Source organism: Sphaeramia orbicularis, chromosome 3 (genome assembly GCF_902148855.1).
Source record: "Sphaeramia orbicularis chromosome 3, fSphaOr1.1, whole genome shotgun sequence".
Taxonomy (NCBI): domain Eukaryota; kingdom Metazoa; phylum Chordata; class Actinopteri; order Kurtiformes; family Apogonidae; genus Sphaeramia; species Sphaeramia orbicularis.
Genome location: NC_043959.1, coordinates 59,406,329 through 59,419,219, shown reverse-complemented (window position 1 = coordinate 59,419,219; position 12,891 = coordinate 59,406,329). Strand labels below are relative to the sequence as shown.

Here is a 12,891-nt window from a genome sequence, read left to right as displayed (position 1 = left end):
GCTCGGTGTCCCTGTTTCAATTAAAGTGGGATATGAGGCAGCGCAGTGAGCAGAGCCCTTCTCATGATTCATTAAAGAGGGCGATCATAGACCATAGGCGGCGGCCGACTGGAGGCAGGAGGGTCTTACCGCTGGAGGAATGGAATCAGCTGTGGTGTGTGCTGCTGTAAAGTGCTCTCTGGAAAGTGATATTTTATTAAAACTTTCAGACCGTGGGACAACAACCACAGGCTGAAACTGAAGCGGATTTAAACGTATCTAATGTGTCGTAAAGTATAAAACCAACAGCGGTCACTAGATACTGGCTGTAAAAACTGCTATTACAGAAACTCCCTTTTAAGGAATCATTCTGGGCTCATTCGCTTTACTTTGTACCTCTAATAAATAACCTGTGGTCCTTCCATAAATGGTTTATTTTGTTTTTTATTTAGAGCTTCTGTTTCTTGAACAACATAGCAAACTTGTCTGTAGTTGTGGTGAGGAGGTTACACTATGAAGAAGACTCAAATGTTAATTGGAGTGTAGTCCTATTAAACAGGCACTTGTTTGGTGAATTTGAGTCCATGGCTGAAAATTATTTAGCTTTTTTATATGTTTCAGAAATCTGTGCATTGCTATTTATCTTTTATTAACACTACTTGTACAGGGTGTCCCATAAGTCTCCATACATAGGAAAAATAAACGTTTCTTGACATAAACCCTATTTATTTATATAATATGCTCTATATGACTGCCATTTTGTCGGGAACACATTTCAATGTGTGTCCTCCACTGCTGAAGAACTATAAAGAAGAAAAATATAAAGAAATACATGTTAGAACCATGGAATGTATTATGTCTCCTATGTATGGAGACTTATGGGACATCCTGTATATCTTTATTGTTACTCTTTTATTTAACCTTTATTTAACCAGGAAGTCCCTTGAGATGAAATCTCTTTTTCGAGGGAGACCAATATTAATTTTTTTGCATTGCATCATGTATTTTATATATCAAATGAAGGTCAGGCATCAATGATCTTTGAGTTTTTAGAGATACTTAATTTACTTAAACAGTAAATCATCATGGTTTAGAATACAATAGAATAGATCTTTATTCTCACTGTCACAGGAACAATGAAAATCAGTTTAGCAGCTCAGTTCAATTTAGCAGCAAAACATTTGGTGCAAAAGGGATTGTGTAAGAAAAAAATAAAATAAAAAATATCACACAGAGTATTAAGAAAAGTAGGACTGTGCAAAGGCTTCAGAATAAAACAGTAAAACACGTGCTAATAAAGTTCTACTAGAACTACTGAACTCAACAAAACACACAAAAATAATGTACAAAAGCTAACTCTATGATACAGATGAGAGGTATGTACAACAAATAGGATATATACAAGTAGTAGCAAGGTGCATGTGTTGTGGCTATTGCACTGAAGTAGGGTGAATATTGCACTGGGGGGGGGGCACATTTTGTCAAATTAGTTCATGTTTGCTTCCAATTACTTTAAAACTGCATTATTTGGCCTCTAGTTAAGTGGCTTAGGTTTGATGTTTAAGCTGTAGCTAAAAGAAAAATGGAAAAAATATGTAATCAGTTGAGTCAGAAGGTTAAAAATAATAATATTATAATAATAACAGAATATCCAGGTCATACAGAGGATTTAGAATGAAAACTCTTCAGGCGTGTGGAGAAGGGCCTGATTTGATTAATGTCTGTGGAATGATTTTACCCTTCGTGAGTGACTTTTTCCTGCCGACGTTCCCCCATCCAACTGTCTCTCCTCACCCACACAACTTATTATCACACATTAAGACCATATGGGTCATAATTGAGGTAATAAAAGTCGTGGTCGACTCTCCGAGGGGAGGACACGGGGGCTGTGTGTCTGTTTGTCTGATACATGTGTTTCATTAGCCGCTGCCTCGTTGCTCTGAGTGTGTAGGAGCAGGTGAAGATAATGAGAAGTGACGGCAGCAGGATGGGCTGATGCACCTGAATCCATCCACACAGTCTGAGAGCTCACCTGCTGCTGGGAAAATACAGCCGTCTGCTGCAGATTACTGATGTGTTCGGTCACACTGTCAACCCTGGAGACATATCAGTATTAACATACGGACACGGTGGTTCTGTCTGGTCCAAATATCATGCATGTTAGTCCCTTCATTGTTTCTTCTCTTTGAAGCTTGTAACACGCTGGGGAGTCCCAGTAGCTCAGTTCAGTTCAGTCTGGTGTGCAGCTACTGTTGTCGCAGCGGTCCAAACAGTGTTGCGCTCTTCAGCAGAAGTGTCTAAGGATGACAGATGGAGGAGAAGTTTGTCTGACAGAAACTGACTGGACCAAAGATGAAAATGAATTCTTTATCTTCTCCCAGACAGAAACTGGTGACCAAGAAGAACTGACATAGGTGGTTTTGTCTCAAGGGAAAGAGACACAGTTTGTTTTCAGATTTTTGTATTTATTTATTTGATTTCTGGCTGAAATCTCAAGAAATCAAGTATGTTGTTTTTTTTTTATCTCTTTAAATTTTGCAACACTAGTAACAGCAATATCTAAGTTGGATAGTGATATTGAAGTCTTGTGATTTACTGCTCTTTAGTCTGATCCTAGCTGTGTTTCCATGCAGCTTTTTTTTTTTATCTTGCACTTGCACACACAAAAACCCCAAAGGAAAGGAAGATAAAAATTTGAAAAAAACAAAAAACCAAACCTCAAAATATTGCAGTAAAGGGCAAATGTGCAATGGAAACAAATTTAGCAGATATTTCTGATTATGTGTCTCTGCATGTGTGGACCAACAGAAATGATGATGGTGCAGCTCTTAACAGTAATTTATGGAACATTTTCACATTACAAATATTTAAAATTTTGCAGATTTTCTAAAAAAAAAATAAAAGTTTTGTTTTTGTTTTACCTTTGGATGTAAACCTGACTATAGTTCATATGGTTCTGAATGAGGATAGGGGACATTTTAGGTTTGACTTAAAGCCTTAAGATCTCAGTCAGAAAACAGTTCTCATGTGTCTCTGATGTGTGACTCACTGAACTATTGATTATGTTTGCCGGGGGTGTAATGTTGAACACGTTCTTTCTCTGACTCATACTGTGAGAGCATCTTCATATCATATCTGGAGCCAATTTTCTCTAAAAATACCAGAACATCAGCGAGCTATTAATGGTTTTGGTAAAATGTGATTTCACAGCTTTACGTGTTCTGATATTAGACCGTCTCTATGTGAGTTATCACCATTAATTCTAAAATCACACATAAGAGCTGATCCCAGATCTGACCTGCAGTAACCTGTCCTGTGTGTGTGTGTGTGTGTGTGTGTGTGTGTGCAGCTGCTGATGAGTCAGCAGACTGTAAATCAGCGCTGAATCAGCACTTCTGTGTTCACACCTCGGATCACACTCACCTGCAGCTGCTGTTCTGTCTGCAGCAGCACAGCCAATAGAAAACGATAGACAACGGCCAATCCCAGGCACAGACGTGTTCATTACATCAGCGGATATGTAACTGTCCATTTATGAATATGTTTTTATGATTTGTTTAAAAGTAGGACGGCCCATGTGTATATGTAACCCCCCGTTCTTTGTAACATTGATTGTCATCTGTCAGGTTTTGTGTCGTAACGCTCTGATTTTAAACTGTATGACATGTAATAAGTTTACACTATTCTTTATTGTTGTAAATCTTCTTTTAATGGTTTAAAAGTACAAAAAGCAGATTCTTCATTTTTATTGATTTGTTCTCTGTTATCTTTGTGCGTTACTTTTTGTGTAGTCTCTTGGATTTCCATATTATGAGGCCGGTCCAGTTGCCTGAATAATGGCGTTAAAGATGATGATGTCTGACAGTGATCCTGCTGTGCATCTACACATACTGACACAGAGCGTCACAGCATAAATATGTTTGTGTTCTTGCTGCTATGTTTGCAGGTGGAGCGGGAGATCGCCATCCTGAAGCTCATAGAACATCCTCATGTATTAAAGCTGCACGACGTCTATGAAAACAAGAAATATCTGTAAGTATCTGAGTTATTTTAGGACAGCGTTCAGTTTGCAGTCCAATGCATGTTTGAGCGAAACACAAGAAAAATGTTTCCTGCCTCTCTGAAAGTGCTCCTTCAGTTTTTGTCCACTGAAAGTTTCAGGTGTTCACACCATGCATGTAAATGTTGCATGGCTTATCGTAACCAGCTCCAAACTTTTTGTTTTGACAAATCCTGGTGACAGATTTTTGTTACATTTCTCCAAAAGTGTGAGACTGTTCAAACATCATTCTGCACAGTAATAGTGGAAGATCATAGTAGATACTTCTTTTTCTTGGAGTAGGACTTTAACCCATAAAGACCCAAACATCCACCATCGACTAAAACCATCTACTGATATGAACTGTTGATCCACTAATCCTATCAATCCATGTAAATAGTTGGTGTAAAATACTAGGGGTGCACCAATACCACATTTTCCAGACCGAGTACGAGTACAAGTACTTACATTTGAGTATATGCCAATACCAAGTACCGATATGAGTACTTAATAATCCCATTACAGTTCTTAGTTCCTTTTGTAAATGTGCTTTATTGTCATTGTCATTAGTCTGACTGGAACAAAGTGCTGCTACTGACATTTAATGTGTTGGAATGAACGTTCACTCAATTAATCCACCAGGGGGCGCCGCTCTGAATTAACCATACTGGACAAATACCACGAAGAAGAGGAAAGTTTTTTGAGAAAAAGAAGAAGAAAGTCAGTAATAACAAACAGGGAGATGACAGAGCGAACACTACTATGATACTAATATTGCAGAGTTTTCTCTGGTAAGGTTTAAAAGTTTAGCTTCAGCAGGAAGAGAAAAGACAAATGAGTGATAAGTTTCGTTTTTAACTTCCGCTGGCTGCGGTCCGCACTGCCCCGTACTCCCGGTGGCATTCTCTGTCTGGGTACTCATCCTCCATCAGCTGGAAAACAGATGAATGTACGCAGAGGACGGACAGAACGCTGCGTCTGTATCTGTCTGGAACGGTACTGTCAGTCAGCCTTACTTTTATCACCGTCATTTATTTGGTTCAGTCTCCACACTCTTCACACTCACACACATTATTCCTCCTCCTTGTACCTGCTGCACTGAACTGGGAATGGCACACGGCCGTAAGTGGTATCGGTGCATTTGTATCGGATGTATTTTACGAGTTCGAATACGAGTACACACAGTGAGTATCGGAGCCGATGCCTGATACTCGTATCGGTATCGGTGCATCCCTATAAAATACAGTTCATCAGATATGACCCATTTGGACGTTCAGAGGCTCCGTAGTGAACGTGGAAACACCATCATCTTCTACAACATTGATTCACCAGTAAAATGGAGTTTGACAAATGACAGAGCATGGATACACTTGTTTTTACATTCAGTTATTAATATATTTGCAAAAAAAGTCACTTTTTCTTGATTTTCTCTGTTTTTGATATAATAACCCTCAACTTTAATATGAGTTTTTGTGAACATCTACCCAATCAGTGAATTAAATAAAGGAAAATACCTGATTTTCACGAAAACAATGCAAAATACAGAGAATAATATTACAATAAATGGTGATAAATTACTTAAGAAAGATTAAACATAGAGAAAAATTTATTTGGGAACTGCCACAAAAGTAGTACTGGGTCTTTATGGGTTCATGTTTATCAAACAAGAAAATTAGTTAATTATTAAAAAAATAAATATTAAATACCATATACCCCACCTTTGCCTGATGGGAGATGAAATAGGCTCCAGGACCCCCAGGACCCTCACAAGGACTAAGCAGTTCAGAATAGAATAGAATAGAATAGAATAGAATTTATTTGTCATTTGACAGCACAGCAGAATGTACAGTACAGCAAACGAAATTGTAGTTTGATGTTAGGGACGTCAGGCCGCAGCAAAGACTAGTCGCACTGCCCAGAACCCTTTCTTTGAAATTTGCAGTGAAGAACAGAGAAGATAATGCAAGCACATACATCATTGAATTTTATTCTATTCTACTCAGTGAATGGATGGATGGATAAAACAGTAAAATACTATAACATGATACGGTACAAGAACACCACCTGTTGCAGCCAGAGACATAAATGCACACTGAGATTTATCTAACGAGTTTTATATGACAGAACATCCTGCCTTCACATCACACTGCCTCTGCTGCAAGAACAGAGAACAAGAAAATTCCATCTTCTATCGGTTTTGTGTAAAATAACAGATCAGACTGCTCGACTTGTTTCCAGTGAACCATGTAATGATAACAGAATGAGATGACTGTTTGTATTCTAAATAATAGTGCAATATGCAGTAGGTTACTCTCACACATACAATGCAATATGATGAAAGAGCGTTCACATGAACATTCATAGAAACAAAATCTGTTCAAAATGACAATAAATGACATATTGTATGATTTACAACAGAATAATAACAACCACCGTCCTCTTAAAAGTTTGTCCCATAGTGTTTCTGAAGACAGGGTTGAACCTTTTATCATGGATAAGTCTTGATTACATACAGAAAAAATTGACTTGTTGATTTGTTTCATAATGAATTTTGCCCCTCAGGTCCAGTGCATATATCTAAGATTTCTTTATTCTTTCTACTTAAAGTAACTGGACAAAAAAAAACTGACAACAGCTCTAAAGGCTGACAAACAATAAAGAAATATCAAGTAAAGGCAAATAATTCTCCAGCAGAGCATGTTAATGTTTATTTAAGCGTCCTGTGATGTTTTTATTGCCAGTAATGTTTGAATGCGACTCTGCAGCTCTAATGTAAATCCATACTTTACTATCTAGTGGTTAGATTTTTTATTACTTCTGCCGAAAAAACAAGTAGACGAAAAATGTCTTGGAGCAGCCTTATGGGTTGACAAACATAAAGAAATATGAAATAAAAGCAGAATAATTCTTCTGCCGGGCAGTTTAACTTCTATTTAAGCATCCCCCTGTGATTTTATTGTTGCATGAAATGTTTGAATGTTCCTCTGTGACTGTGCAGCTTTAATGTAAATCCATGTTTTACTGTGTTCATTAATCAGCTGCGTGCAGCCGAATTGCTGTGGCGACACAGCTTAATGCGATGTTCAATAATTGATAAAGGCACCGCTGTCACATGGAGCAGGAATTTGTTTCCCTAATGTTGCGCGGACGGCGACGGATGCTCATCATGACTGCAAACAGCTTCACAGTCACAAATCATCCAGAACACGTTTGCAATGTAAGAAGCTGTGACAGGTTAACGCTCGAGCAGAGCCGGTAATCTGCTCATAAATCAGACGGCAGGGGAACAAGGAGCTGCAGGAGACTCAGGTCTCCACACAGAGAGGATCAGAGACGTCCAGGAGATAAATGAGAACAGATTAGAAACCAGCAAACCAACACTGGGGTTTACACTCCACATCTGTGGGAACTTCAGCATGTCAGACTGAAATTTATGATTTAATTAAAACCTCTTTTATTCGCAAGAAAATTTAAAGGACATATCTATTTAACACCTGTGGGCCTACAGGTGCAAATTAGCAACAAATCCAATGAATAAAGGTCTGTGCTAATATCGGTTCCAGACAGATGCACACGGAATCTGTGCTGCAGAATTCCACTGACAACTTTTCACAGACGTTCATGATGTGTGCGCTGGTTTTGTGTTGTTGTGAGGCAAAATTAAAAAAGTAAAAAAAGTTGTGGAAAATGGCAAAAATTCTATTTACGCCCAAGTGCACTCAAGGACAGACCGAATATGTTTCCCACAGACTTCCCTATTTTCTGACAGTCATTATCCTAAATCCATATTTTCTAACTCATAATGAGCAAAATCCGTTCTGCTGACCCATGCAGATTTTAGTCCTGGATCATCACCAGTAAAATCTGCAGCCTCTCTTTGGGGCTGCTTACTGCTGTACCGACTTGTGCTGATAAATGACTGAACATAAAGCTCATCAAACGCTTTTGCTTCACACCCTGATGGATGGAACACAGATGTATCACTTTGAAGAGACATTTTCTTCTCACTAAATAAATGAATGCAGGATTTGGTTCCGATGCACGAGAGCTTTTGCTTTTCTTTGACTAAAACCTCCTAAACACCACTAAAAGGAAATGTCCATCGATTTAAGGAGGTGTAATCCTCTGACTCTACCTGCGTCGATGAGGAGTTAATACAGCCTGCTTTGAATTACAGATGTCTTGGCATTGTGTACGACCATACGCTGAAATGGGACCCGTGGATCGACCTTAAAAGCACTAACACACAAATAAGAATGTACTTCTGGTACAAATAGCTGTCCTTGAATGTTCAAACCTTTATCTGTGTTTTCACTCCAAGGGGTTGGGTTTTCTCTATCATCTGATGTGTAGCAAGTTAGTTTCAGAGACTACAGGAAATTACAAGGGCTTAAGTTACCAAATAGCTAAATGTGTTTATTTATAAAAAATAATAAAAAAAAACAAACTATATTTTTAAAAAAACAGTGGCAACAGTGCTGTGATGCCAAGGTGAGGCAGAAGGGGCAATGGCTGTAACACTGATGGCATATTTAGATAAATTGTACTTGGAAACTCATTTTGTTATTATCATTTATTTATTTACTTATTCATTTTTATTACCCCCCCCATTTTCCTCCTTTTTTTCCTTTCTCTTCCTCACTTACTTTCAGTTACCTAATGATTATCTTTGGTCATGTTTCTGACTTTTTTTGAGAAGCCCACATCACAACATTCACACCACATACACAGCTTACACACTTCACCACACACAAAACATTTACACAGCCAAAGACAGGACATGGATATATACTACCTGGTCAGTCACACATATTTTTTCCTTTTTACATTACATGCCATATATCCTAACCCCCTCCTTTCCCTCACATTATGGTGATTCAATGTAAATATTGTATATTATTCTACATAAGTTTCCTCATCACTTGGTGTTGCTTAAATAAAGGAGAAAATAAATCTGTGTATTTACGTTGGGACTGAATGTTGGATCTGAGAAAGTAATACTATGTGAAAACTGGCACCTTCTTTCATCTTCACTTGTTTCCACACACCAGTCATGACAAACAGATCCACTTTGTCATTTGTTCCTCAAGCCAGTACATTTTAAGCATGTAACACACACAGGACGCCCAGCTGCTCCGGGGCTGCCTGATCTGTTTATTGGTGCCATGTTGTGATTTAAATGCTGTGCGAATGTGTGGAAAACCAATTTCGTCACAGGAAGGAAAAAGGGTTTTCTCTAAAATAGGTCTGGGTACCGCTACTTACTACCAAATTTCAACACCTTAACACCAACACATAAATGTGCTCAAACGTACCGAGATCTACTAGTGCTGGTTATTATTTTTTATTTTACTTAATGCTACCCAAACAGGTTGTTTATAATTAATTCCTTAGACAGTCTAATTTGTCCTGACAATTCAATTTAGTTTTATTTGTATAACACCGATCCACAGTACGCAAGTACCTCAAGACACTTTACAAATTAAGGTCAAGACCTTACAATAATATACAGAGAAAAACCCAATAAATGCCTCAAGAGCAAGCAGTGTATAAAGGAAAAACTCCTTTTAGTGGAAGAAAAAAAAGTCTCTGGTATGAGTGGAAAGGAAAGCACACAGTTTTGACAGTTTTATAATGATCCTAAATTTTTACTCTTCATAAGATAAACAATCTCTAACAGTGTTTTACACCTTCACTTCAACAAAAATTAGAGTAATTGCACATGCTGTCTTTTGACTATTGTCTTGTTACAGTAATTTTTTATATCCTCTGAGACAGAGAAAAACATGTTACTCAGAATCCTGCAGGTTTGTGCAAATTTACTGACTTGTCCAGTAAATGTACAATGCAGTGAAATTAAACTGTCAAACCAGACTATGAATGTCAGAAATGCATTTTATGTTTCATGTCAATGAACTGCTTTTAAAAATGCGAAAGACCTGAAGAAAAAAAAACAGACTTCCACAGTCATTTAGTTAAAATTGATTTTCTAACTGTAGTTTTTGAAAACAGTATCATTCAGGAACCAGTGTAACAGCCAAGGTACTAGTATTTATTTTGTAGTAATACCAAAGAGTAAAACAGTAGATAAAGGTCTCACCTGTCAGCCGTCTGTCCTTTGCAGGTACCTGGTGTTGGAACATGTGTCGGGTGGTGAGCTGTTCGACTACCTGGTGAAGAAAGGCCGGTTAACACCCAAAGAGGCCAGAAAGTTCTTCAGACAGATCATCTCTGCTCTGGACTTCTGCCACAGCCACTCCATATGGTAGGTTACTTCTGTGTTCTCCATGTTCTAAAGCTTCAGCACCATCTCTTGAAACATCAGGTCTCAAAACACAAAAACTTATTGATATCCTAAAAGTACTTGATTACAGTCATAAACTAGTAGTGTTTCTCCTTCCACTCTGAAATGTGGACTTTTTATTTAGCCATACAGCTCTGGTCAGGCCTGAAAAACTGCTAAAAAAAAAAAAAAAAAAAACTGTTCATACTGAATTCTCCAAAAACCTGCATAGTATTGGTAGACCTACTCATCTTATTCAGAAAGTTCAGAAATAGCCCTATTTTAGAATATCCAAATAAATACGTTATTTAAATAACCAGTATCAAATTCAGATTATTTAATGGTGGAGGTTTTAATTTTTAAAACGCTGATTTATTTGATGATTAAGTGATTTTTTTTTTTCTAAACTAAAAAGCAGGATTGTAAAAGCTGACCAAGAAAACTTGTCACATTTAAACATCATAATTGGCGTTCCCCAAGGTTTCACCCTGGGCCTGCTGCTTTTTAGTCCAGCAGATAGGTTACAGACATCCAGAGAGGTCCCACCCTGTTCTAGTGTGCCCCATAGAACCTTACATCAAAAAGTCTGTACAGTAGTCGTAATAGTAGTAACAGTAACAGTCATACAATATTTGTCCATTTAAAAGATAATTTTGCAAGTTAAGGAAGTTGTTTGTCATAAAAACTGTAGAGAACAATGACACAACTCAGTAGACTGCGTCTCTCATCTCACATGATACATGTCATCAACACTAAAACGGTCGTCACATCAACACATTCCTCCTTGTTCTTTAAGAATGAATGATAAAGATGTAAAAGACATGAAAATGACTGCACATTTGGTCATGTTGAAGCTGCAGAGGATGAAAGTTCGGATGGACAAAAATTAGGATGAGATAAGTTCTACGTTTTTCTAAAGATACATTTTCATAGCATAATCTCATACTTACTTTTGTACTTCTTTCTTTTTTTAACTTGAAAAATGGCTTTTTTTGGTGGCAAATGCGTAAATGATGGTATGATTCAAACTGAATAAAAAAAATCTATCTTGCCATTGACTACTCTATGTATTATATTATATTATATTATATTATATTATATTATATTATATTATCGAAATAATGTGTAAAATACAAGAAAACAAGAGTTCTATGAAGAATTAAAAATGCTTGTGTGGTTCTCAGAGGCAGGACTTCTGTTATTTGGATGAACACAGCAGCTCCAGACTGTTTTCTCGCTCCATTCTCCCTCCTCATCAGCTGTTGCCAGGGCCGACGTCACAGTTTCTTTTTTTTTCCTTTTTTTTTTCTCCCTGTTATCGTCATGAGCTCCTCCACAGGGTGATTGTCAGTCAAGGGCTCTTTAAAAAGACCTGCCTCTGCATTTGATTTTTCTGCATGACTCCAGCTTTGATCTTTTGAATTCATTTTCCTGGAGTGAAATGTTGATCTGTTACCGGATCAGGTTTGCTCGAAAACTTTTGTATGATCCATCATCAAAATGGCATCCAATTACTTAATGCATCTCATCTCTGGAGCTCCAGTCTGATGATATCCTTTTGATATTTTATTGAGATGCAAATGCATGGTTTAATAGTTTATCCAATCCAGCTCATGCTGATACCGGTGTTATTTCTTTTCTCTAATACCAAGGAATTACAGAAAATATTCACTATATATATAAAAAAAAATAGTGAAGTGAGAAAATAAAATGCTTTCAGGTCTTCCAGCGTATAAACACACTTTAATATACCACAACAGATAAACATCAGCCGCTGCCATCGGTGAAATGATGAAATGTGCCGGCAGCTGAGTCAGCCGGGCTGATAGTGACGCTCGGCCGATGCATCTGTATCACTGACCTTTTACTTCCTGTGTCAGTCAGAGGTGAATGTGACTTTATGAACCTCAGCTGTCAGAAAACATCATATGTCTTCTGTCATATCGTCCTGCAGTCACAGAGATCTGAAGCCAGAGAACTTGTTGTTAGACGAGAAGAACAACATCAGGATAGCAGACTTTGGCATGGCGTCTCTGCAGGTCGGGGACAGTCTGCTGGAGACCAGCTGTGGGTAAGTCCACCAGTCCGTCTGTGCTTCATTAGTTTAATATCTGTCGTTCCCTGTGGTTGTGATGATAATGACAATCTTTTGTTCCATTTGTCCTTTTTGATTCAACCTGAGTGACTATCGGAACTACTGAATCTGAAAATACTTGATGCAGTTTCCACTTTCCTTTGTCTCAGTTATAACTCAGCAGAAGTGTCAAGTAACTAAGTACAAATACTTTGTTACCTAATTTAAGTAGAAATTTTGGTCATCTGTACTTTACTGGAGTAATTATTTTTCATCCAACTTTTTACTTTTACTCCTTACATTTAAAAATAGCCTCTTTACTCCTATTTCATTTCGACTTGTTTTCATTCCGGCTTGTCATCGTACAAATTAAAAAAAAAAAAAACTATCCAGATAAATGGTGCCATCCAGATAGAGTGAATTTGACTGTGGTTGGATGAGAAGTATAAACATATACCATTCCAACACCCTATTGGTTTGTACACGATCCATCACACCTGACTTTTTGCACCATCC

General features: G+C 37.7%; 1 protein-coding gene across 11 annotated transcripts in view; it reads left to right on the top strand.

Annotated features, from left to right (window-relative positions):
• Positions 1-12,891, top strand: part of LOC115411674 (serine/threonine-protein kinase BRSK2-like) — a 152,444-nt gene that overhangs the window by 75,040 nt on the left and 64,513 nt on the right. For all 11 annotated transcript variants that reach the window (XM_030123888.1, XM_030123921.1, XM_030123909.1 and 8 more), the window contains exons 3-5: positions 3,926-4,011; positions 10,143-10,283; positions 12,256-12,372. In XM_030123888.1, the coding sequence (XP_029979748.1) occupies positions 3,926-4,011; positions 10,143-10,283; positions 12,256-12,372 (344 nt within the window). The remainder of the gene's footprint in view (positions 1-3,925; positions 4,012-10,142; positions 10,284-12,255; positions 12,373-12,891) is intronic.